At 42.5% G+C, this 24,504-nt stretch overlaps 1 protein-coding gene across 10 annotated transcripts in view; it reads left to right on the top strand.

Annotated features, from left to right (window-relative positions):
* The window catches only part of cobl (cordon-bleu WH2 repeat protein), a 346,962-nt gene that overhangs the window by 201,056 nt on the left and 121,402 nt on the right, over positions 1-24,504 (top strand). For all 10 annotated transcript variants that reach the window (XM_068005366.1, XM_068005412.1, XM_068005400.1 and 7 more), the window contains one exon: positions 10,339-10,524. In XM_068005366.1, the coding sequence (XP_067861467.1) occupies positions 10,339-10,524 (186 nt within the window). The remainder of the gene's footprint in view (positions 1-10,338; positions 10,525-24,504) is intronic.

Here is a 24,504-nt window from a genome sequence, read left to right as displayed (position 1 = left end):
TGCAGAATACCCAGCCTCTGACCTGCTCTTGTAGCCACAGTATTTATGTGGCTGGTCCAGTTAAATTTCTGGTCAATGGTGACCTCCAGGATGTTGATGGTGGGGGATTCGACGATGGTAATGCCATTGAATATCAATGGCAGGTGGTTAGACTCTCTCTTGTTGGAGATGGTCATTGTGTGGCACTTGTCTGGCGCAAATGTTACTTGCCACATATCAGCCCAAGCCTGGATATTGTCCAGGTCTTGCTGCATGTGGGCATGGACTGCTTCAGTATCTGAGATGTTGCGAATGGAACACGGTGCAGTCATCAGCGAACATCCCCATTTCTGACCTTATGATGGAGGGAAGGTCATTGACGAAGCTGCTGAAGATGGTTAGGCCTAGGACATTGTCCTGAGGAACTCCTGCAGCAATGTCCTGGGGCTGAGATGATTGGCCTCCAACAACCACTACCATCTTCCTTTGTGCTTTGCTAGGTATGACTCCAGCCACTGGAGAGTTTTCCCCTGATTCCCATTGACTCCAATTTTACTAGGGCTCCTTGGTGCCACACTCGGTCAAATGCTGCCTTGATGTCAAGGGCAGTCACTCTCACCTCACCTCTGCAATTCAGCTCTTTTGTCCATATTTGGACCAAGACTGTAATGGGATCTGTAGCCGAGTGGTCCTGATGGAACCCAAACTGAGCATCTGTGAGCAGGTTATTGGTGAGTAAGTGCCGCTTGATAGCACTGTCGACGACACCTTCCATCACTTTGCTGATGATTGAGAGTAGACTGATGGGGCGGTAACTGGCCGGATTGGATTTGTCCTGCTTTTTGTGGACAGGACATACCTGGGCAATTTTCCACATTGTTGGGTAGATGCCAGTGTTGTAGCTGTACTGGAACAGTTTGGCTAGAGGCGTGGCCAGTTCTGGAGCCCAGGCCTTCAGCACTACAGCCGGGATGTTGTCGGGGTTCATAGCTTTTGTTGTGTCAAGTGCACTCAACCGTTCCTTGATATCACGTGGAGTGAATCGAATTGGCTGAAAACTGGCTTCTGTGATGGTGGGGATATCGGGAGGAGGCTGAGATGGATCAAAACCCTGCATGGGTTTTGGCACTTCTAGCTGCAGACGCTTCAGCCTTGTCTTTTGCACTCACATGCTGGACTCTGCCATCATTGGTGCCATTCTGCACCCTCTCTGAGGCCTTGACATCCTTCCAGAATTGAACACAGTTCTCCAGCTGAGGCCTAACCAGAATTTTAGGAAGGTTTAGCATAATTTCCTTGCTTTTGCACTCTATGCCTCTATTGATAAAGCCCAGGATCCCAAATGCTTTTTTTAACAGCCTTCTCAAATTGTCCTGCCACTTTAAATATTTTTGTACATACACTCCCAGGTCTCTCTGTTCCTGTACCCCCTTTAAAATTGTACCATTTAGTTTATATTGCCTCTCCTTATTCTTCTTACCAAAATGTATCACTTCATGTTAAATTTCATCTGCCATGTGTCTGCCCATTTCACCAGTCTGCCTACAACCTCCTGAAGTCTGTCACTTTCCTCCACATTGTTTAGTACATTCCCGAGTTTCGTGTCATTTGCAAACTTTGAAATTATACCCTGTATACCCAAGTTCAGGTCATCAATATATATCAAAAAGAGAAATGGTCCTAATACCAACCCCAGGTGAACACCAGTGTATACTTCCCTCCAGTCTGAAAAACAACCGTTAGCCAATTTTGTATCCACATTGCCACTGTCCCTTTAATCCTGTTAGCTTAATTAGCTTTAATTTTGCTAACAAGTCTATTATGTGGTACTTTATCAAATGCCTTTTGAAGGTCCATACACACATCAACCGCACCACCCTCACCAACCCTCTCCGTTACTTCATCATTGAACTCAATCAACTTAGTCAAACATGATTTTCCTTTCACAAATCCGTGCTGAATTTCATTTATTAGCCCATACTTTTCCAATTGCCAGTTAAATTTGTCCCGGATTATTGTCTCTGAATGTTTCCCCACCACCAATGTTAGGCTGACTGGCCTGTAATTGCTGGGTTTTTCCATCTCCCCTTTTTTGAACAGGGGTGTAACATTTGCAATCCTCCAGTCCTCTGGCACTGCCCCCATATCTGAGGAGGATTGGAAGATTTTCAGCAACCTAGGATGAATCCCATCTGGACCGGGTGACGTTACTACTTTGAGTACTGCCAACCATATAAGTATCTGCTCTTTATCCATTTTTATCCTATCCAATATCGCTGCTACCTCCTACTTTACTGCTACATTGGCAGCGTCCTCTTCTCTAGTGAACGATTCATTTTGTACCTCAGCCATATCCTCTGCCTTCTTTTTTTATTCATTCATGGGAAGGGGACGTCGCTGGCCAGCAAGTCCAGCATTTATTGTCCATCCCTAATTGCCTTTGAGAAGGTGGTGGTGAGCCGCCTTCTTGAACCGTGTGGTGAAGGTTCTTCCACAGTGCTGTTCGGTAGGGAGTTCCAGGATTTTGACCCAGCAATGATGAAGGAATGACGATATATTTCCAAGTCAGGATGGTGTGTGACTTGGAGGGGAACGTGCAGGTGGTGGTGTTCCCATGCACCTGCTACCCTTGTCTTATGTAAACAATTTTACAACACCAAGTTATAGTCCAGCAATTTTATTTTAAATTCACAAGCTTTTGGAGGCTTCCTCCTTCGTCAGGTGAACGATGTGAAAATGAAATCCTCGAAATGAAATCGCATTTATAATTCACAGAACAATGCTTGGTGAGTACAGACAGTTCTTTCAACTGCCCGTTGCCAAGGCAATCAGTGTGCAGACAGACAGGTGTTACCTGCCAGGTCTCTCAGAATATACAAATCACCAAAAAAAAACAACAAACAAAAAAAAAACAGAGATAGAGAGGTAGAAACATAGAAAAGACAGCAACTGACCCGTTATATTAAAAACAGATAGCATTTGTTCGCTGGTGGGGTAACGTGTAGCGTGACATGAACCCAAGATCCCGGTTGAGGCCGTCCTCATGGGTGCGCACCCATGAGGACGGCCTCAACCGGGATCTTGGGTTCATGTCACGCAACACGTTACCCCACCAGCGAACAAATGTTATCTGTTTTTAATATAACGGGTCAGTTGCTGTCTTTTCTATGTTTCTACCTCTCTATCTCTGTTTTTTTTTGTTTGTTGTTTTTTTTTGGTGATTTGTATATTCTGTGAGACCTGGCAGGTAACACCTGTCTGTCTGCACACTGATTGCCTTGGCAACGGGCAGTTGAAAAAACTGTCTGTACTCACCAAGCATTGTTCTGTGAATTATAAATGCGATTTCATTTCGAGGATTTCATTTTCACATCGTTCACCTGACGAAGGAGGAAGCCTCCGAAAGCTTGTGAATTTAAAATAAAATTGCTGGACTATAACTTGGTGTTGTAAAATTGTTTACAATTGTCAACCCCAGTCCATCACCGGCATCTCCACATCTTGTCTTATGTGGTAGAGGTCGTGGGTTTGGGAGGTTCTGTCGAAGAAGCCTTGGCGAGTTGATGCAGTGCATCCTGTGGATGGTACACACTGCAGCCATGGTGCGCCAGTGGTGAAGGAAGTGTTGCATCTCCGTTGAGACTCCGTGCAGACAGCAGACTCTTATTTTCAGCAAATAACAGGTACCAGCTATCTTTAAGAGATTTTTAAGAGACAGCCTGCCTTTAAGAGATTGGGGCTCCCCCTACTAGTGGAAAGTGCAAATTGCTTTGAATCGACATGCAAGGCCTGGATTTCAACGCAGCTTGACGGTGAGTACTGAGGGCAGACTGCGCAGGGGCCACTGGGCACGGGTTAATAGCAGATCATGCTACCCCCGCCCAATAATAGGCCCTATCGAATTTTTTCCCCCAGTATGTTTTAGAACCAACAAGAGAACAGGCCATACCAGATTAAGTAATGAGTAACGGGCCAGAATTAATTAATAGTCTGACAGTAAGGGAGCATCTTGCAAACAATCAACAGGTCTATGCTGGTGTTCATGCACCACATGAGCCTCTTCCCTCTCTACTTCATCTAACCCTATCAGCATATCCTTCTATTCCTTTCTCCCTCTATCTTCCCCTTAAATACATCTATGCTAGTCGCCTCAACTACTCCTTGTGGTAGCAAGTTCCACATTCTAACCACTCGCTGGGTAAAGCAGTCCGCTTGATTGGCACCCCATCCACCACCCTAAACATTCACTCCCTTCACCACCGGCGCACTGTGGCTACAGTGTGTACCATCTACAAGATGCACTGCAGCAACTCGCCAAGGCTTCTTCGACAGCACCTTCCAAACCCGCGACCTCTACTACCTTGAAGGACAAGGGCAGCAGGCACATGGGAACAACACCCCCTGCACGTTCCCCTCCAAGTCACATACCATCCCGACTTGGAAATAAATCGCCGTTCCTTTATCGTCTCTGGGTCAAAATCCTGGAACTCCCTACCTAACAGCACTGTGGGAGAATCTTCACCACACGGACTGCAGTGGTTCAAGAAGGCAGCTCACCACCACCTTCTCAAGGGCAATTAGGGATGGGCAATAAATGCTGGTCTTGCCAGCGACGCCCACATCCCATGAACGAAGAAAAAATAAAGTTTCTCTTCAATTTCCTATTGGATTTATTATTGACTATCTAATATTTATGGCCCCTAGTTCTTGTCTCCCCCGCAAGTGGAAACATCTTCCCCACGTCTACCCTATCAAACCCTTTCATAATCTTAAAGACCTCTCTCAGGTCACACCTCAGTCTTCTCGTTAAATTCAGCTGGAGCTCCGCCTTCCCGAGATTTCCGGGTTCCCCTCCCCGCAACTGTGCTCCCCCGCCTCCCCATAAATACCGGAGCCGAAGTTTGAGAAGGAGAAAGATCACACACAAACCAAGGTTTTTTACTTAAGTAAGGCTGACTTTGAAGGAATGCAATCTAAGCTGAACATGTTAAACTGGGCTGAGCTGTTAACAGGTGAACCTACAGGAAAACAGTGGGAGGTATTTAGTGCAATACAAGACCAATACATACCCCTAAAGAGCAAAAGTTCCACTCGTACAGTGAAGCAACCATGGTCAACATATGACTTAAGACACAGCATAAAGCTAAAGGAAGTGGCTCACACAAATACGAAGAATCGTGGTAATCCAGCGGATTCGGAGAAATATATAAACTAACAAAGGGACACAAAGAAAATATTAAGAGTTGCGAAAAAAAACTTGCAGGTAATATAATGGCTAATAGTAAAAGTTTTTATAAATATATTAAGAGTAAGAGTGTGGCCGAAGGAGAAGTTGGCCCATTAATGCCAGGCACATGTGATACTGTAATAGACAAGAAGGTAATGGCAGATTTATTAAATGAGCTCTTTGTATCTGTTTCAATAGTAGCGGAAGAGGATAAAATACCAGTGATGGAAGGGAAACTAAAAATTAATCAAAGGGAGGAACTTGTTGGATTCAATATAAGTAAAAACAATGGTAATGGAGAAAATACCATTAACAAGCCAGGGGATCAACCCTGGTTCAATGAGGAGTGTGGAAGAGCATGCCAGGAGCAGCACCAGGTGTACCTAAAAATGAGGTGCCAACCTGGTGAAGCTACAACTCAGGACTACATGCATGCTAAACAGCGGAAGCAACATGCTATAGACAGAGCTAAGTGATTCCACAACCAACAGATCAGATCAAAGCTCTGCAGTCCTGCCACATCCAGTCGTGAATGGTGGTGGACAATTAAACAAATAATGGGTGGAGGAGGCTTTGCAAACATACCCATCCTCAATGATGGCGGAGTCCAGCACGTGTGTGAAAAAGACAAGGCTGAAGCATTTGCAACCATCTTCAGCCAGAAGTGCCGAGTGGATGATCCATCTCGGCCTCCTCCCGATATCCCCACCATCACAGAAGCCAGTCTTCAGCCAATTTGATTCACTCCACGTGATATCAAGAAACGGCTGAGTTCACTGGATACGGCAAGGGCTATGATCCCCGACAACATCCCGGCTGTACTGCTGAAAACCTGGGCTCCAGAACTGGCCACGCCTCTAGCCAAACTGTTCCAGCACAGCTACAACACTGGCATCTACCCAACAATGTGGAAAATTGCCCAGGTCCACAAAAAGCAGGACAAATCCAATCCAGCCAATTACCGCCCCATCAATCTACTCTCAATCATCAGCAAAGTGAGAGCACATGGAATTGGAGGTTCCATTGGAAATTGGCTGGGAGGTAGGATACAGAGAGTGAGGATAGAGGATACATACTTTGATTGGCGGGATGTGACAAGTTGAGTTTCCTGGGGATCAGTTCTGGGGCCTCAACTTTTCACCATATTTATTAATGACTTGGATGAAGGAATAGATAGTTGTATATCTAAGTTTGCAGATGACGCTAAGTTAAGAGGGATAGTAAGTAGTGCAGATGGGAGTAGGAAGTTTGCAAATGGACTTGGACACATTAAGTGAGTGGGCAAAACTATGGTAGATGGAGTTTAAGGGAACTTAAAGTGTGAGGTCATCCACTTTGGACCCAAGAAAGATAAATCGGAATATTTTCTAAATGGTGAGAATCTAGGAACTGTAGAGGAACAAAGAGATTTGGGAGTCCAAGTACCCAAATCATTAAAAGCTAGCCGACAGGTGCAAATAGCAATCAAAAAAGCTAATGGACTGCTGGCCTTTATCTCAAGGAGGCTGGATGACAAAGGGGAGGAAGTTGTGCGTCAGTTGTATAGAGCCTTGGTCAGACCCCATCTGAAGTACTGCGCACCGCACCTCAGGAGGGATATATTGGCCTTGAAGAGGGTGCAGTGCACATTCACCAGAACGATACAGGGGCTTAGAGGGTTAAATTATGATGACAGGTTGCATAAATCTGGCTTGTATTCCGTTGAGTATAAGAGATCGAGAGGTGATGTGATCGAGGTGTTTAAAATGTTAAAAGGATTTGATAGGATAGATACAGAGAAAGAATTTCCTCTGGTGGAGGAATCAAGAACAAGTGGACATAATCGTAAAATTATAACTGGGCTATTCAGGAGAGAATTCAGGATGCACTTTTTCACACAAAGGGCAGTAGAAATCTGGAAATCTGCCCCCCAAAAGGCTGTGGATGTTGGGACATTTAGAGCTTTCAAGACTGAGATAGATTTTTGTTAGGTAAGGGTATCAAGAGATATGGAGCAAAGGCAGGTAAATGGAGTTGAGGTGCAAATCAGTTATGATTTAATTGAATGGCGGAGCAGGCTCGAGGGACTGAATGGCCTACTCCTGTTCCTTTAGTGCCAAATGCATTAGCATTTTAACTACCTTTTGTCTGTGTTCAAAAAAAAAATTAAATGTAATTCTCCCAAATGATTTCTGTGGAAAAATGTTAAAAAAAATCCTAAAGTGTGACAGTAAAATATGCACCATGTCACACATATATTTAACAGAAATTCTCACACAGAATCTTTCACATTTGGTTATCCGTCGTACACATTTGAATAAGTCTGTTACCGAACATAAGGTGATACATGGGCAGTCTTCCTTTATAAATTTAGTCTACTATAACTTTACAGGAACCATGTAATCTGCCCCCATGCTTTGTTGTATAAGTTAGCTGCATCCTAGATCAACTATTGACCTGAAGCGGAACAGGATCAGCCATATTAATACTGTAGCTACAAGAGCAGGGCAGAAGCTGCATACTCTTTGACAAATGGCTCACCTCCTGATCACGCAAAGCTTCTCCACCATCTACAAGGGTTCAAATCAACTCAAATCAGGATTGTGATGAAATACTTACCATTTGCCTGAATGGGTGCAGCTGCAACAACATGTCAGGAAACTCAACACCATCCAGGACAGAGCAGCTTGCTTGATTGGTGCCCCCATCATCAGACTTCGCCTCCTCCATCACTGTAGCTGCAATGTGTATGATCTACAGGATGGACTACAGCAACTCACCGAGGTTACTTCAACAGCACCACACTCGCCTGCAATTCCATCTGTAAGAAGGATGAGCAGCATTGTCATGGGAACATCATCGCCTCCAAGCAACACTCCAAGTCTCTCACTATCCTGACTTGGACATATACCGCTGTTCCTTCAACAATGGGTGGATATCCCCACCTAACACCACTGTGGGAGCACGATCAGTACAAAAACTGCAATAATTTAAGGAGAAGGCACAACACCAGCTTCTCAAGGCAACTAAAGATAGACAATAAATGCGGCCTTGGCATCATCACCCACATCCTGAGGATAAATTTAAAAGAAAATGCTGCTTAAGATTCAGGTAGAGAAATAATAGTAATTTCAATTGCTTCATAATGATCAAAGACCTGTTTTTCAGGTCGAGAAGAGTTGAGCAGTTTCCCTCAATACAATGTATGGTAGCATATGTTTTTTTAATATATAAGATTGTAACTTAGACAGATTAAGTGAGTAGGCGAAACTATGGCAGATGGAGTTTAATGTGGGCAAGTGTGAGCTGATCCACTTTGGACCCAAGAAAGATAAATCGGAGTATTTTCTAAATGGTGAGAATCTAGGAACTGTAGAGGAGCAAAGAGATTTGGGAGTCCAAGTACCCAAATCATTAAAAGCTAGTCGACAAGTGCAAATAGCAATCAAAAAAGCTAATGGACTGCTGGCCTTTATCTCAAGGAGGCTGGATGACAAAGGGGAGGAAGTTGTGCGTCAGTTGTATAGAGCCTTGGTCAGACCCCATCTGAAGTACTGCGCACCGCACCTCAGGAAGGATATATTGGCCTTGAAGAGGGTGCAGTGCACATTCACCAGAACGATACGGGGGCTTAGAGGGTTAAATTATGATGACAGGTTGCATAAATCTGGCTTGTATTCCGTTGAGTATAAGAGATCGAGAGGTGATGTGATCGAGGTGTTTAAAATGTTAAAAGGATTTGATAGGATAGATTCGGAGAAACAATCTCCTCTGGTGGAAGAATCAAGAACAAGTGAACATAATCGTAAAATTATAACTGGGCCATTCAGGAGAAAATTCAGGATGCACTTTTTCACAAAAAGGGCAGTAGAAATCTGGAACAGGACGAGACTTTCGTGAGGCCTGAGGACTTACCTTCAAGCAGCGTTCCGAATCAGCGTTGAACGAGGATTCAATGCAATCCGCACTTTCCACCAGCAGGGGAGCCCCAATCTCTTAAAGGCAGGCTGTCTCTTAAAGGTAGCTGGTACCTGTTATTTGCTGAAAATAATTGTTTGCTGTCTGCACGGAATCTGAACAGAGATCAAACATCGCACATGCAAAACACAGATGCAGCTCCTGTCCTTATTGTTACAAACTGATGAGTTATGTTAAAACATTGAATAAAGGTTGCGCACTACTAAATCCCACATCCTCCAATCTGCATGCCGATCTGAGTTTGTACCAGACCTGCGAGAGTGCGTGCTCCAAGGTTCTCTGCTGATGCACTCGAGGCCTTGGTGCAAGAGGTGGACAGAAGGACGGACATCCTATATCCACGTCAGGGGGCGGGAGGGGTGGGGGGGCAAGAGGCCATTCAGGCAAATTCCCAAAAGGCAGTGGGAGGCATGAAAATGGATGTAGTGCAGGAAGAAGTTCAGTGCTTTGACATGAGTGGTCAAGGTGTGTGAGGTCACCTGTCAAGTGGCATCTCCCACCAACTACACCACTCGCCGCATCCACTGCTCCATGCATTATACCCCCCAACACCCACATACCTACAAACTCTTTCCATCAGTACTCAACTCTTACAAACAGATGCTTCCTCTCACCCTTACACATTACCACTGCAAGCCGCCCACTCACAACTCACAGGCCACACACACCGGCAGCTATTCAACCATGACAGGCACATCACCCAGACACACGTCCCGTTTTCTTGCAGGAGAAGTTGGTGCATATCAGGAGGCAGCAAGTGGTAACGGCATTTAACCCCTCGAGCTTGTTCCGCCATTCAGTGAGATCATGGTAGTCCTGTGACCTAACTCCGTTTACCCACCTCAGCCTCATACCCTTAATTTCATTTCACTTGAATTCAAAGTTACAGCTGTGTCGGTTTTTAGGGCTAGATTTTGTTGCCTGTTCATAATAAGTAGGTGGAAAATCTAGCCTAAAGTCTCACGTGAGAACTTTTTTCCATTAAAGCAAGGATAATGCAGTTTTCTGTTATTTGTTGAGTTGAAAATCATTTTTAACCCAAAATAGTCATCCAGTCCAACAGATAGTTGATGTGACCTTTCAATAGCTTAGTAATTTTTAAAACTTCTAATGTGGTTGCCTATAAATTATTTCTATAAGTCACTGGTTAACCTAATTTTTCCCTTCAACTACAGGGATATTCGACAGCTCCATCTACACCAACTGTTAACGCACGATCGGCTATGAATCCATCGCTGTCTGCTAGCAACGTATCAAGAATGTCCCAAATAACGGATGTAAAGAAACGCAGAGCACCACCTCCGCCATCAACTCCTCCTGAACACATCAGCCTAAAGAGTGTGGATCAGAGTGCGCAAGAGGTAATGATACATTCTGACTGCATAGAACTAAATCTTCATGCTGTTAAATATTGAAGAATCACCAGGTATAATCAAGCAATTTCATGTTTCCCCGTTTATAAGCAGATTAATTCTAATGTAATGAGAAAAGCACACGGTTTCATAGAACCACTTCTCTGAATCATGAGTTAATGCTGAGCCTCGCATTAAGCTTTTCATACTGTTACCGTATCCCGTCCCAGTGTCTGTTCAGTCTGCTTCTGTTCAGCATGTGGTTCAGACCAGTGGAAAGAAAACTGAAATGGAGGAAAGTGAGAAAGACAAAAAAATAAATGGAGGCAAGAAAGAATGAGTGATACATGTGTGAATCAGGGATAGAAACATAAGCAGAAATGGAGATGGAAGGAGTAGGTAGACTCAAATGAATAGTAAGGAGAAGAGGGAGAAATCCAGAGGGGAAAATCAATGGACAAAATAAATGATACCAAAGGAAGAAGTCTTTCTTTAAATAAGTCATTACTGTGGATTAATGTAGTGAACATCGCAATGTTGATTTAGATGGCTGCATTCCATAATTTGATGTTTGAGCTCTGAGATGGCTCACTAAGTTTTATCCAGTGAGTATCTGAGCAATACAGATGAGAAATGTCCTGGGGGAAAAAAAAAAATTGGATAGGGTCTATTATTGGGTGCGGGTAGTGCGATCCACTGTTATCCCACGCCCATTTGCCCGTGCGCAGGCAGGACGAGACTTTTGTCAGACCTGCGGAGTTACCTTCAAGCAGTGTTCCGAATCAGCGTTGACACGAGGATTCAGTGCGATTCGCACTTTTCACCAGCAGGGGGAGCCCCAATCTCTTAAAGGCAGGCTGTCTCTTAAAGGTAGCTGGTACCTGTTATTTGCTGAAAATAACAGTCTGCTGTCTGCACGGCGTCTGAACAGAGATCAGACATTGCACATGCAAAACACAGATTCAGATCTCGTCCCTGTGTTTACAAACTGATGAGTTATGTTAAAACATTGAATAAAGTTTGCGCACTACTAAATCCCACATCCTCCAATCTGCATGCCAGACCTCACCAATCTGAGCTTGTACCAGACCTGCGAGAGTGCGTGCACCAAGGTTCTCAGCTGTTACGCTAGAGGCCTTGGTGCAAGAGGAGGACAGAAGGAGGGACATCCTATATCTGCGGGGCAGGGGGGCAAGAGGCCTTCCAGGCATATACCCAAAAGGCAGTGGGAGGCAGCGGGGGACGAAGTCAATGCCGGGCGCACAGCATCATCAACATGGATACGGTGCAGGAAGAAGTTCAATGCTTTGACATGAGTGGTCAAGGCGAGGGAGGTCAACTGTCAAGTGGCGTCTCCTACCATCTACACCACTAGTCGCAACCACTGCTCCACACACTACACCCCCCCGTCACTCACATACCAACAAAATCTTTCCATCAGTACTCAACTCTTCCAATCAGATGCTTCCTCTCACCCTTACACATTACCACTGTTGCAAGCTGCCCACTCACAACTCACAGGCCGCACACACAGGCAGCTATTCAACCATGACAGGCACATTACCCAGACACATGTCCTGCTTTCTTGCAGGAGAAGGTGGCACATATAAGGAAGCAGCAAGTGGCACTGGCATTTAGCCCCTTGAGCCTGTTCCGCCATTCAATGAGATCATGGCGAACCTGTGACCTAACTCCATATACCCGTCTTAGCCCCATAGCCCTTAAAACCCTGGTTCACAGAAATCCATCAATCTCAGATTTAGAATTCACAATTGAGCTAGCATCAACGTTTACAGAAGAGCGTTCCAAACTTCTGCCACCCTTTCTGTGTAGAAGCATTTCCTAACTTCACTCCTGCACGTCCTGGCTCTAAATGTTAGGCTATGTCCCCTTGTCCTAGTATTCAAGTATAGGAGACCTCCAAAAACAATTACAAATGTCTCGGCAGCCAGAAGCAATAGTCCAGCCACTAACCTGTAAACTCTGCATGGTCCCTTTAAATAGCGTCGGTGGGGGTCCTCCAGGCATTTTAAGACACGTTCAGATGGTCGAGGTTAAGACTGTGCGTTGAGTTGAGCGTTAAGTCCCAAAATCGTGTCTATCACTTTAAATCAGCGTTGCACACTGATTGTATCCATTTTCTCCTTACTTTGCATGCTTCGGTATTTGCCCCTGCGCTAACTCCTGTACCAAGATGGCGTCCAGCGCACATCACGCTGTAAACATGCGTGCGCAGCTAAAACACCATTTTGGAGAGGCTGTGTAGCACCGAAACAACGGGCGCTGCACGGCCCAATTTAGTGCCCCCCCTCGCCATGTTTAATGACCAGTCTTTAATGATTGAGATGAACTCTTTCAGGGCAACAGTAGGCCTCAGTGCCCCTGTGTTAGTGAGGGGAATATTGGCTAGGGTACCCACTCCATATCGCCAGCTTGTGACCCTTACTTGAAATGCACTTGTTGACATTGGGTGAGAACAGGACCTTTGCTGTGATTCTCCCTGATGTTGAATAGGCTGCTGATGCTCACTGTCAAAGTTCACACATAAATAACGGCCAATTGTGCAAGGTACTTGAAGATGATTGGCAACAATGGAACTATATCCCAGCAAAGAGTCAGTGCCTTCAGGGGAAGATAGGAGGAAAGGTAGAAAATTGGTGAAGGTTACAAAAAATGGGGGAGAAAAAATTCATATGTGTAGAACCTTAAAGGCACAGTTTATTAAACATACAGGATTGTGTAATATGCAAGGAGTCTGACTGGTAATTACAAGGAGTTTCTGTTATTTGGCATACAGATACTGGAAATTTTGAGGTCAATAATGGAAAATGTCAAGCCATTGTTTAAGTTATCATTTTTATGTGAAATATTAAGTGTTTTTTTTAGGGAAGGACGTCAGTAGAGAGTAATTTCCTTCCCCAGTTGCTATTTTTTCATAGTAACTCTATTTATAGTTGCACTACTGGCAGTTGTGACAACTGTAAAATAAATCCTGCAGATCAAGCTTAAGGAAAGTAAAAATTATGTCAGTAATGCTTAAGTCAAATTTACACTTTTACACTGAACTTTACCCCTGTTCTTTACCAGTGAGGAAACAAAATGGTAGAAAATAAATGAACACAAAATTTAAAACATGTTTTTGAACCCCCAACCTATTTGCATCAGTTCCATTGCTAAGTCGTATTTATTTTAAAATTTTTTAATATGTTGATGTTGTTCAAATCAATATGCGCGATAGCGTAATGCTGTTGAAAGTGATTTTTGTTCAAGTATACATCTCGTGTACAGCTATGCTGCTGAAAGGAGTTATAAAATATTCATGTTGGTAATGCATGTTATCAGAAAAAGGAATAATAGCTGTGTTAGTCAGCACAATAAAGTCTTGTCAAATGATTATTATATAGTCCATACAGCCAACAAGCTTTAAGGAGATAGGCCTGGATTTCCATGGGAGGATTTCCTGGTCTATGAGCAGGAGATTAGCAGAACTCCCATTTTCGGCCACTTATTCCGTTTCTTGGCACGTTCAGCTGATGTCCCACCAAAGTTATGGCCGAAGATCCCTGTGGAATTTCAGGGCTATTTCATTTAAGATGAAAGCCCTGAATGTGCTTGCCTTATGATGCAAAATATTGTTAGCAAATGAAATTTCTGTACTCAACAACCTCTCCTTCCATTGAAACCAAGCTGTTAGTTGTTTAATTTGTGATAAGATTGACCAGTTGATTATTGATTCTAAAGGAATAATATGTGTTCATTTTCTGACAGAGGGTTTTTTGTTAAAGTTCATAAACACATTGTGTAAAGATCAGTATGAGAACTGCATCTGGGACTGAATTAGCAAATCACATCACATGATCTTCTGTCAATTTTTTATTTGTAAATATTCTTTAATAAGACATTGCCATGTAAAGGAAACAGATGTAGGTAGTGGAGAATAGTGAATAAAATGGCATCTGTTATTTTCTCAAGATGATCAATAGAAATGCATTTAATTTTGAAATAATGTTTGAGTAGCTGGGGACTTAGATTAGTAGCCAACTAACGTTAAGTACAAGTTCTACCTGTCAAGGGAATTGGACCTGTGCAGACTGTCTGGCCAAGTCATGTCCAAATCATATAAAATTCACACCTGATATCTGTTGAATACATTCACTAAAGCTGGCTGATGCAAGAGTACTAGTACACTACATTCTGCCTATCTATCTTAAATAATGCAATTCACATTGAATGTTCAAAACATCTATTTTGCATGAAAAAAATCCTAAGAAAATAAACTGAGTTAAGTAATACTGCTCGTACAGTTTGTTTTGAAAATTGTTTAAGCAGAAAGCTATTAAATAAATTAACATGGCATGTTGGTATATCACAGCCTCAAACATTGAACTAGATTCCTGCTATGGTACCAGGGAGTAGTAGGTGCACAGGTCTCTCATGTCTTGAAAATAGGATGGATTGCACTGCTCTGGTTACATAATGTGGAGATGCCGGTGATGGACTGGGGTGGACAAATGTAAGGAATCTTACAACACCAGGTTATAGTCCAACGATTTTCTTTTAAAATTTTATTTTTTTTGATTTTAAAATAAAATTGTTGGACTATAACCTGGTGTTGTAAGATTCCTTACACTGGTTACATAAGAAATAGGAACAGGAGTAGGCCATACGGCCCCTCGAGCCTACTCCGCCATTCAATAAGATCATGGCTGATCTTCGACCTCAGCTCCACTTTCCCACCCGATCCCAATATCCCTTAATTCCCCTAGAGTCCAAAAATCAATCTATCTCATTCAATGACTCAGCATCCACAGCCCTCTGGGGTAGAGAATTCCAAAGATTCACCACCCTCTGTGTGATGAAATTCCTCCTTATCTCAGTCTTTAATGGCCGACCCCTTATCCTGTGTCTATGCCCCCTAATTCTAGACACTCCAGCCTCGGGAAACAACCTCTCAGCATCTACCCTGTCAAGCCCTCTTAGAATCTTTTTTGTTTCAATGAGATCACCTCTCATTCTTCTAAACTCGAGAGTATAGGCCCATTCTACACAATCTCTCCTCATAGGATCTTCCAGGTGTACCTTTTTCAGCATTTTGGTCAATATACTGGCCTTGTCATAGGAAAATCCTGGAGCCTGGTGCTTCTCTGCAACCCATGACCGCCACTCCAGGAGGAAAGCAACAAACATTAGCTTCTAGGATAAATCAGGAAGTTCTGTATCATGTACTAAGGAGGTTACAGACCAAATGTGCCTCATTCTTTCAGGTGACCATTTTGGTCAGTGTCCCAGCCTTTTTAGAGGAATTCCCTCACTTTTATGCACCAATCAAACCATGAGCAGCCCACCTACCAATCTGACTATACTGAGCCTGTGTTAATGGCTTAGTCTGCTCTGTATGTTTAGCATTGTAATTTACAGGTATCATAGAGTTTGAAGTTATCTACCTCAGAGACCTTACCAAAGGAGCAGGTTTAATTATTTGATTATCTCAAAACTCAGAATTTTTTTTGCTATTTCTTCAAGCTTTTCTCATTATGGATCATTCTGGAGACTTGAGACAGCTGCTTCCTGTTGTGGTCGAATGCAGTGTTTCTAGAGAGTGAAAAAGCCAACATGGAGATGTTGCACCATTCTCCACTATTGTCTTTCAAGTCCCACCATAAGTAGGATGAAAACACTATAGGCCCGATATTACCATGGCGGCGGGGTGCGGGGGGGGGGGGGGGGGGGGCGATTGAGCGCCCGGTGAAATCAGTCTGCCCCGCGCGCAATCGCAGGCTGATTGGATCCACTTACCTCTTGTTCTGGGTTCCCCGCTGCTGAGCTGCGCGGTGGGTGAACTGCACATCACAGTAAGGTCTGTCAGCTGGAGGAGCTCTATTTAAAGGGGCAGTCCTCCACTGACTGATGCTGCGAGAAATAGGAAAAATTACAGCATGGAGCAGCCCAGGGGGAAGGCTGCTCCCAGGTTAATGATGCCTCACTCCAGCTCTTATCGGATGGGGTGAGGAGGAGGGGGAGGACAGAGATCTTCCCCACGGCGGGCGGGAGGAAGCGGCCTGCCTCTGCCACCAAGAAGGCCTGGTTCGAGGTGGCAGAGGAGGTCACCTGCACCACCAACATATCGCGCACCTGCATACAGTGCAGGAGGCGCTGCAATGACCTAAGTAGGTCAGCCAAAGTGAGTACACTTACTCATTCCCCTACACTCCGTCTGCCACATCACCGCCCCCATCCCATATCTCCTTCTGCACTGCCAACACTACTCTGTCACATCACCCCTCATACCCACTCAAACCTCATCCTCATCTTACCTGCACTTACTCACCTCGCCAGTACTCATCCCACCACTACCACTCAACCCAATCCTCATACAATCTCATGACTCTATCTCATACTCACCCTCTCGTGCATCTCTTTCACAGTCAGCCTCACTCAACCTGCCACTACCTGTGCTGCAGCCACAGGGCATGCATCACATATGTGCAGTAGGCAGCATAAGGCAAACGTGTCGTGAGCATGAAGGGGTTGCACAAGGGTGTTTGAGGGTTTGTCATGGTTTTTACTTCTATTTAATTTCTGATCAACTCACATTACATATTATATTGGTACCACTACTGCCACGTCTTTGCGAATCTTGTCTGATTTGTGCAATAATGCCCTTTCCTGAGGATCACACTGAAGACCCACACCTGATGCCACCCATTGTGTCACTGCAGAGTGGGTGTAGGTGTGTTTGCAGGGCTCTTTTGTGCAGACGACTAAGAGATGTCGGCGATGTTCCCGGTGCTTTGAATAGCACCTGTCAAGCTGCCTTTTGGACCAAAACTCATATCAAATGTTGCCTGAATTTGTCAGCAAAAGCGAGTCTTAAATGTAATAGATCTGTATTGAATGCAGAGGTCTTGTCCAAGGTGTGACTGAGTCAGAACCGACAGTATGGGGAGAATGATGGAGAAAGCACATTGACCCTACAAAGTAGATCATCCTTGTTCTTTGAATGGAAAGCATCTTCCACTTACTGAGATCTCACCCATTAAACCTCTTTTATCCTCTCCCTCTGGGGGAGTCGGGTAGTTGGAAAAGGGATAATGTTTTTGCTGTCACTTTCTTCTTGTCAGTTATATTCATACCAATACTTATGAGAAAATCAACTGACAACAGAGTTTGGTAATGACCATGGATAATACTGTAACATCAAAACTGTCTTAAAATCACGTCATTTTTCCCATGGTCAATTTGGGATTATTCCTACCTGTATGTAAGGCAGAGCCTCATGAAAAGAATGAGGGTGAAGGTCCGTTTTTTGTTGATTCTGACTTGTTAGAATTTTATTTATTTTTGCTAACCCAAATTTGTTCACCTTCTCAGTACAAACCCATGATCTATGAAAGTATCTATTTCATACACTGAGCTCTGTTCCACATCAGTGCTTTTTAAAAAGAATATTTTACTCTTTACATATTGCTGACATCCTCCAGAGACTTCTATGAATTTAAGAACAAAATACTAATACTGAAGTTCAGTGTTCCTTGGTAAATCCTCAGTGTTGCCTTATATGGCATGTTATCATGTATTTCTTAATGATAAATCTTTCCAGTCGATACTAAATCATTAGAAATATATACCATAAATGTAGCCTATTATACTTATTGCAAAGTTATTTTAAGCCATTGAGCTCTGATCTCTAAGTCTTTGAACCTTTTATTTAATTTACTGTTATTTTCTTTGAATTTCATTAAATATTTTTCTGTTCCTTTTGTGTGCAAAGATTGTTACACAAACATGACTTTCAGTTGGTGGTATGATGATAACAGTTCTAAATGAGCTATAGAATTGGACTGTTTATTTTTTCACTTTCACAGTAATGAAGATAAAAAAACTCAGGATGTATCAAAAGTTCCAAATCTGAATAGGCTTAATGGCTCAGCAAATTTATCCAGCAAGTAACTGAGCCACACAGACCACCAAGGTCTTGGGTTTGATTCCTGGTTTGTGATGAGTTAGCTGATCCCAACTAGGATGGCTCAGTGCCCCTGGGTTATGGACCAGAGAATTGGCTAGAGTGCTCACTTCTGTTCATCATGCAGTGATCTCAGTTGGCAGTACACATGTGTGAACATCGGGTGAAGGCTGAAAGCTTCAATCTACTCCCCCCACCCCACCGCCCTGGCCCTGTCTGTGGTTAAATAACCTGCTGGCACTCAATGTCAAAACTCACACGTGAATAATACTCACTCGGGTGATGTACCAGAGGGCGATCAGCACTGTGGAACTATACTGCAACAAGGGGATTAATACTTTCAGAAAGGGGGAGGGAGATAATGGAGCTTGAATTTTCAATGAACTGTGACTATATTATCTTTGTTTCTTTTGAACACTTGTACTGTGAGATAATGTTCTTTCAAGAAATAAACATAATAGAAATTTTTCCTACTGTAAGAGTTTCAGCAACATTTTTACAGGTGATGTTGCTAGAATTTTTCTTAAATTATTATTTATAAAAATGTTAAATATTGCATTCATATAAAAGCAGTGCCAGTCTGGGACATTTTTAAATATAAAACATGTGATTCCAGTTTTATTTTGAATATGGGTAGTGGAGATGATTACATTGTATTCAGGAGAACAGAGGAAGTGTATTCCTCAGCCAAAACAAACATCCTTGGTCCATTATGGTCCAAGAGTTTGAATACATGTGAAAATATTTGGTGTTACTGCACAACTTCCTCAGTGGAAATGTTAAGTAATAATGGGATCGAGCACAGAGAGGAAATCTCATCTATTTTTGACATTTGAATGACTTGGATGTTTATGGGAAGTTTCCTGTCCTACCCTGAAACATAACAAAGTTGAAATATTAGAGGATGATTTGAATCCTTTTAATTACCATATACTTGCATAATGGATGTGGTGCAAGAAATATTTAAAATACATTTTTGAATTTATTGCTGGTACTGTTTAGTTAGGCTTTTGGTATTAATCAGTTACTTTTTATCTTTGTGGTCTTTGTTTCATTATTTATTCTTATTAATATATAAAATTAATGAAAACTTTATTAATCTGTATCAGTATCATGGGTTTTATATATATTTGCATTACAAAATTAAGAATTCTTCAGTAGATGGCCCTTCTTTTCACACAGTTGGGTATGGGACACAACTCTACCTTTCTTAAGCCCACCTCCCTAGTTCTCTAGTGTAAAAACTGCAGTCATTGACTAAAGTTTGTGAGGGTTTCCTTTCTGCTGTTGGACAACAGTTGACTATACATCTTCAATAATCACTTATAAGTGAACAAATTGCAGATCCTTTAAATGTGATCGAAAAAACATGTGTTTTGGAATAAATTGTAGGCTGCAATACAATCTCAAGGTACTTTCCTTTTGCAGTTCATGACCTCTGAGCCTGTCAGTTGCTTTACAGGCTTGTAAAACATTCCAATCCAACTGGGATATATATTTTCACTCATGTAAGCATGCTCAAACACAGCACTAACGGTTACCTAATGTTACCAGTTAGGGACTAACTAGGTGATTGAGATGATGATTAATAGTATTTGTTGATCAGTCATATATTACCATCATTAATGCTAGTACAGAAATCGTGTTTTATCAAAACTGATCTATTCTTGAGAGCAATTGCTATGTTCCTACATGCTCAGTAAAGAATACAATGACTATTTTGTCCTTGTGCTGGAAGGTGGTAGAATAATCAATATTTAACCAAGGTTGGAGCCATGAACTTAGCTTGCATTGCCAATAATTTTTCAGAACAATAAAAACACGCTGTACTTTTAACAAGCAAGGTGGTTGTGCAATCATAATACTGCAGTTGCTGGAAATCTGAAACAAAAACCGAGCAGGCAGGAACAGTAGGTCAATCAGCATTATTCGAGACAACAGATCATCTCTGTCTGTCTGTCTGTCTGTCTGTTTCTCTCTCTCAATAAATATCAGAAGGAAGCATAAATGGAATCAGATGATGAAACAGATATTACTCAGTCAGGTAATGGACAAGAAGCATTGAAAAAAATAAGGCCTTAAATAACTAAAGAAATGAAGTCTGAGGAAAATGCAAGAAAATGGAAGATATGGAAAACCTAGAGGGGTCAGATATGAAATTAAAATAGATTTGTAAATGAGGACATAACTAAAGCCTTTGCTACTGAAGTCACTAAACATGAATAGCTGATGTGTAACATTACATTTTTACATCATGAATACTTCTGGTCCACCGGCATTGCAGCTGCTCCAGAGGGCTCTCAAAATTTTCAAAAGCATCAATAAACACCGGGCCACACAGCCAAAGAACTTAAAATAAAGGCGGAAGTACATTAAAAGGATCACAGACTCCACTGAAAGTTGGAAATTTTGCTTAAAAAATTAATAGGATGTAGTGGGACAACTCTAACCCAGGAAGAATCCTGCAGTTCTGCTTCAGCACAACCGGCTAAGTTTAAAGTAGAGGTAGGACTTCAAAGGTATCAGAGAGAGCCAACATGGATTTGTAACGGGTAAGTCATGTCTCATGAACCTAATTGAATTTTTTGAGGAAGTAACTAAAGTTGTAGACAGGGTCTATAGATGTAGTTTATATGGACTTCCAGAAAGCATTTGATAAGGTTCTACATAAGAAACTGTTAGCTAAAATTAAAGCTCATGGAATTGAAGGCAAATTATTGACCTGGTTAGGAGATTGGTTAGGCAGTAGAAGATAATGGGAAGGATGTGACTAGTGCTGTCCCACAAGGATCTGTGCTGGGGCCTCAACTATTCAATATATTTATTAATGACTTACATAACACAATAGAAAGCCATATATCTAAGTTTGCCAATGACACAAAGATTGGTGGCATAGTAAGTAGTGTAGATGGAAGCATAAATTCACAAAGAGTCATTGATAGATTAAGTGAGTGGGCAAAACTGTGGCAGATGGATTTCAATGCAGGTAAGTGTGAGGTCATCCATTTTGTACCAAAAAAGGATATATCAGAGTATTTTTAAATGGTGAAAAGCTAGGAACAGTGGAGGTCCAAAGAGATTTAGGGGTCCATGTGCACTACTTGTTACAAACTGGATAGCCAGGTGGTGAAGGATGGAATACTAGAGCCTAGTCTTCATTTGCTTCAAGCCTTTATTCCCAGAGAACCATATTACCGCCCTAGATCAGCTCTCCTATAAATGGATACAAGAGAGTTCCCAATTGATACACACCACCTGAATACAATTAACACTAATTGATATAAATTACATGGATACAATTAACACAGATCACTAAAATGTAGTAGTCAGGTACAAAATCTAATCCAAAAAGCTAACGAAATGTTAGCCTTTATAACGAGAGGGCTAGAATATAAAGGGAAGTTTTGCTCCAAAGCCCTGGCCAGACCACATATGGAGTGCTGTGTACAGTTCTGGGCACGGCATCTTGGAAAGGATATTTGGCCTCGGAAGGAGTGCAACGCAGATTCAACAGAATGTTACCAGGGCTCCAGGGGTTAGGTTATGAGGAGAGATTACATAAATTAGGCTTATATTCCCTGGAATATAGAAGTTAAGGGGTGATTTAATTGAGGTTTTTAGGATTTTGAAAGGAGTTGATAGGGTAGATAGAGAGAAACTTTTTCGGCTGGTGGGGGAATTTAGGACAAGAGGACATAACCTTAAAATCAGAGCCAGTCCATTCAGGAGAGAAGTCAGGAAACACTTCTTCATGCAAAGGGTGGTAGAAGTGTGGAACTCTCTCCCACAAAAAAGCAGTAGATGCTAGCTCAATTAATAATTTTAAATCTGAGATCAATAGATATTTGCTAGCCGAGGGTATTAAAGGATATGGAGTCAAGGCAGGTGGATGGAGTTAGGATACAGATCAGCCATGATCTCATTGAATGGCAGAACAGGCTCGAGGGGCTGAAAGGCCTACTCCTGTTCCTATATTCCTACAAAATATCGGACAGGCAAAAGCAAACTTATAGATAAATCAAGGTCTGAGGAGAATATGGAAAAAAGCTACATTCATAATAATCCACCAACACTGAAGTGGACAGGTGGTGAAGACCGATCAGCATTCAAAGACATAGTGGATGATGGACTCCATTGGGAGCTATGTAATAAGATCATAGAATGGTTACAGCACAGAAGGAGGCCATTCGGCCCATTGAGCCCCTGCCAGCTTTTTGTAAGAGCAATCCAGTTAGTCCCACTCCCCCGCTCTTTCTCCGTAGCCCTGCAGATTTTTTCCCTTCAAGTATTTATCCAATTCCTTTTTGAAAGCCACGATTGAATCTGCTTTCAGGCAGCGCATTCCAGATCATAACTACTCACTGTGTAAAAAAGTTTCTCCTCATGTCGCCTTTGGTTCTTTTGCCAGTCACCTTAAATCTGTGTCCTCTGGTTCTCGACTCTTCCGCCAATGGGAACAGTTTCTCTTTATTTACTTTATCTAAACCCTTCATGGTTTTGAACACTTCTTTCAAAACTCCTCTCAACCTTCTCCGCTATAAGACAAACAACCCCAGCTTCTCTAGTCTATCCACGTAACTAAAGTCCCTCATCCCTGGAACCATTCTAGTAAATCTTTTCTGCACCCTCGCTAAGCCCTTCACATCCTTCCTAAAGTGCGGTGCCCAGAATTGGAGTCAGTACTCCATTTGTGGCCAAACCAGTGTTTTATAAAGGTTCAACATAACTTCCTTGCTTTTGTAGTCTGTGCTTCTATTTATAAAACCCAAGATCCCATATGCTTTTTTAACTGCTTTCTCAACCTAAACTGCCACCTTCATAGATTTGTGCACATATACCCCCAGATCTCTCTGTTCCTGCACCCCCTTTAGAATTGTACCCTTTAGTTTATATTGCCTCTCCTCATTCTTTCTGCCAGAATGTATCACTTCGCACTTCTCTGCATTAAATTTCATCTGCCACGTGTCCGCCCATTCCACCAGCCTGTCTATGTCCTCTTAAAGTCTATCACTATCCTCCTCACTGTTTACTGCACGTTCAAGTTTTGTGTTATCTGCAAATTTTGAAAATGTGCCCTGTACACCAAGTCATTAATATAGATCAAAAAAAGCAGTGGTCCTAGTACCAACCCCTGGGGAACACCACTGTATACCTTCCTCCAGTCCGATAAACAACCGTTCACTAATACTCTCTGTTTCCTGTCACTTAGCCAATTTCGTAACCACGTTGCTACTGCCCCTTTTATTCCATGGGCTTCAATTTTTCTGACAAGCCTATTATGTGGCTCTTTATCAAACTTCTTTTGAAAGTCCATATACACAACATCAACCGCAATGCCCTCATCAATCCTCTCTGTTACCTCATCAAAAAACTCAATCAAGTTGGTTAAACATGATTTGCCTTTAACAAATCCGTGCTAGCTTTCCTTTGTTAATCCACACTTGTCCGAGTAACTATTAATTTTGTTCCGGATTATTGTTTCTAAAAGCTTCCCACCACCGAGGTTAAACTGACTGGCCTGTAGTTTCTGGGTTTATCCTTACTCCCTTTTTGAACAAGGGTGTAACATTTGCAGTTCTCCAGTCCTCTGGCACCACCCCTGTATCTAAGGAGGATTGGAAGGTTATGGCCAGCACCTCTGCAATTTCCACCCTTTCTTCCCTTAGCAACCTTGGATGCATCCCCACTACTTCAAGTACAGCCAGCCTTTCTAGTACCTCCTCTTAATCAATTTTTAGCCTATCCAGTATCTCAACTGCCTCCTCTTTTACTGTGACTTTGGCAGCATTTTCTTCCTTGGTAAAGACAGATGCAAAGTATTCTAAGGTAAACTGTAACGGAGAAGTACTTCGCCACTGGGAGAACTCGATTCTCTAGAGCCTCCTGAACAGTGCAAAATTTCAGCAATCTTGTAGTATAATAGGCTAGCATGAAAGAAAAACAGATCTTTTCTTAAAGAGCAGCATAGGCAGAAATCAATTTAAAAGGAGAGCACTTGAGAAGTTAAAAGGGTAAAGTGTAGAGGG

This window comes from Heptranchias perlo, chromosome 2 (assembly GCF_035084215.1).
Source record: "Heptranchias perlo isolate sHepPer1 chromosome 2, sHepPer1.hap1, whole genome shotgun sequence".
NCBI lineage: Eukaryota > Metazoa > Chordata > Chondrichthyes > Hexanchiformes > Hexanchidae > Heptranchias > Heptranchias perlo.
Note: the sequence above shows the minus strand (reverse complement) of the source record. Positions and strands in the feature narration are given on the sequence as shown.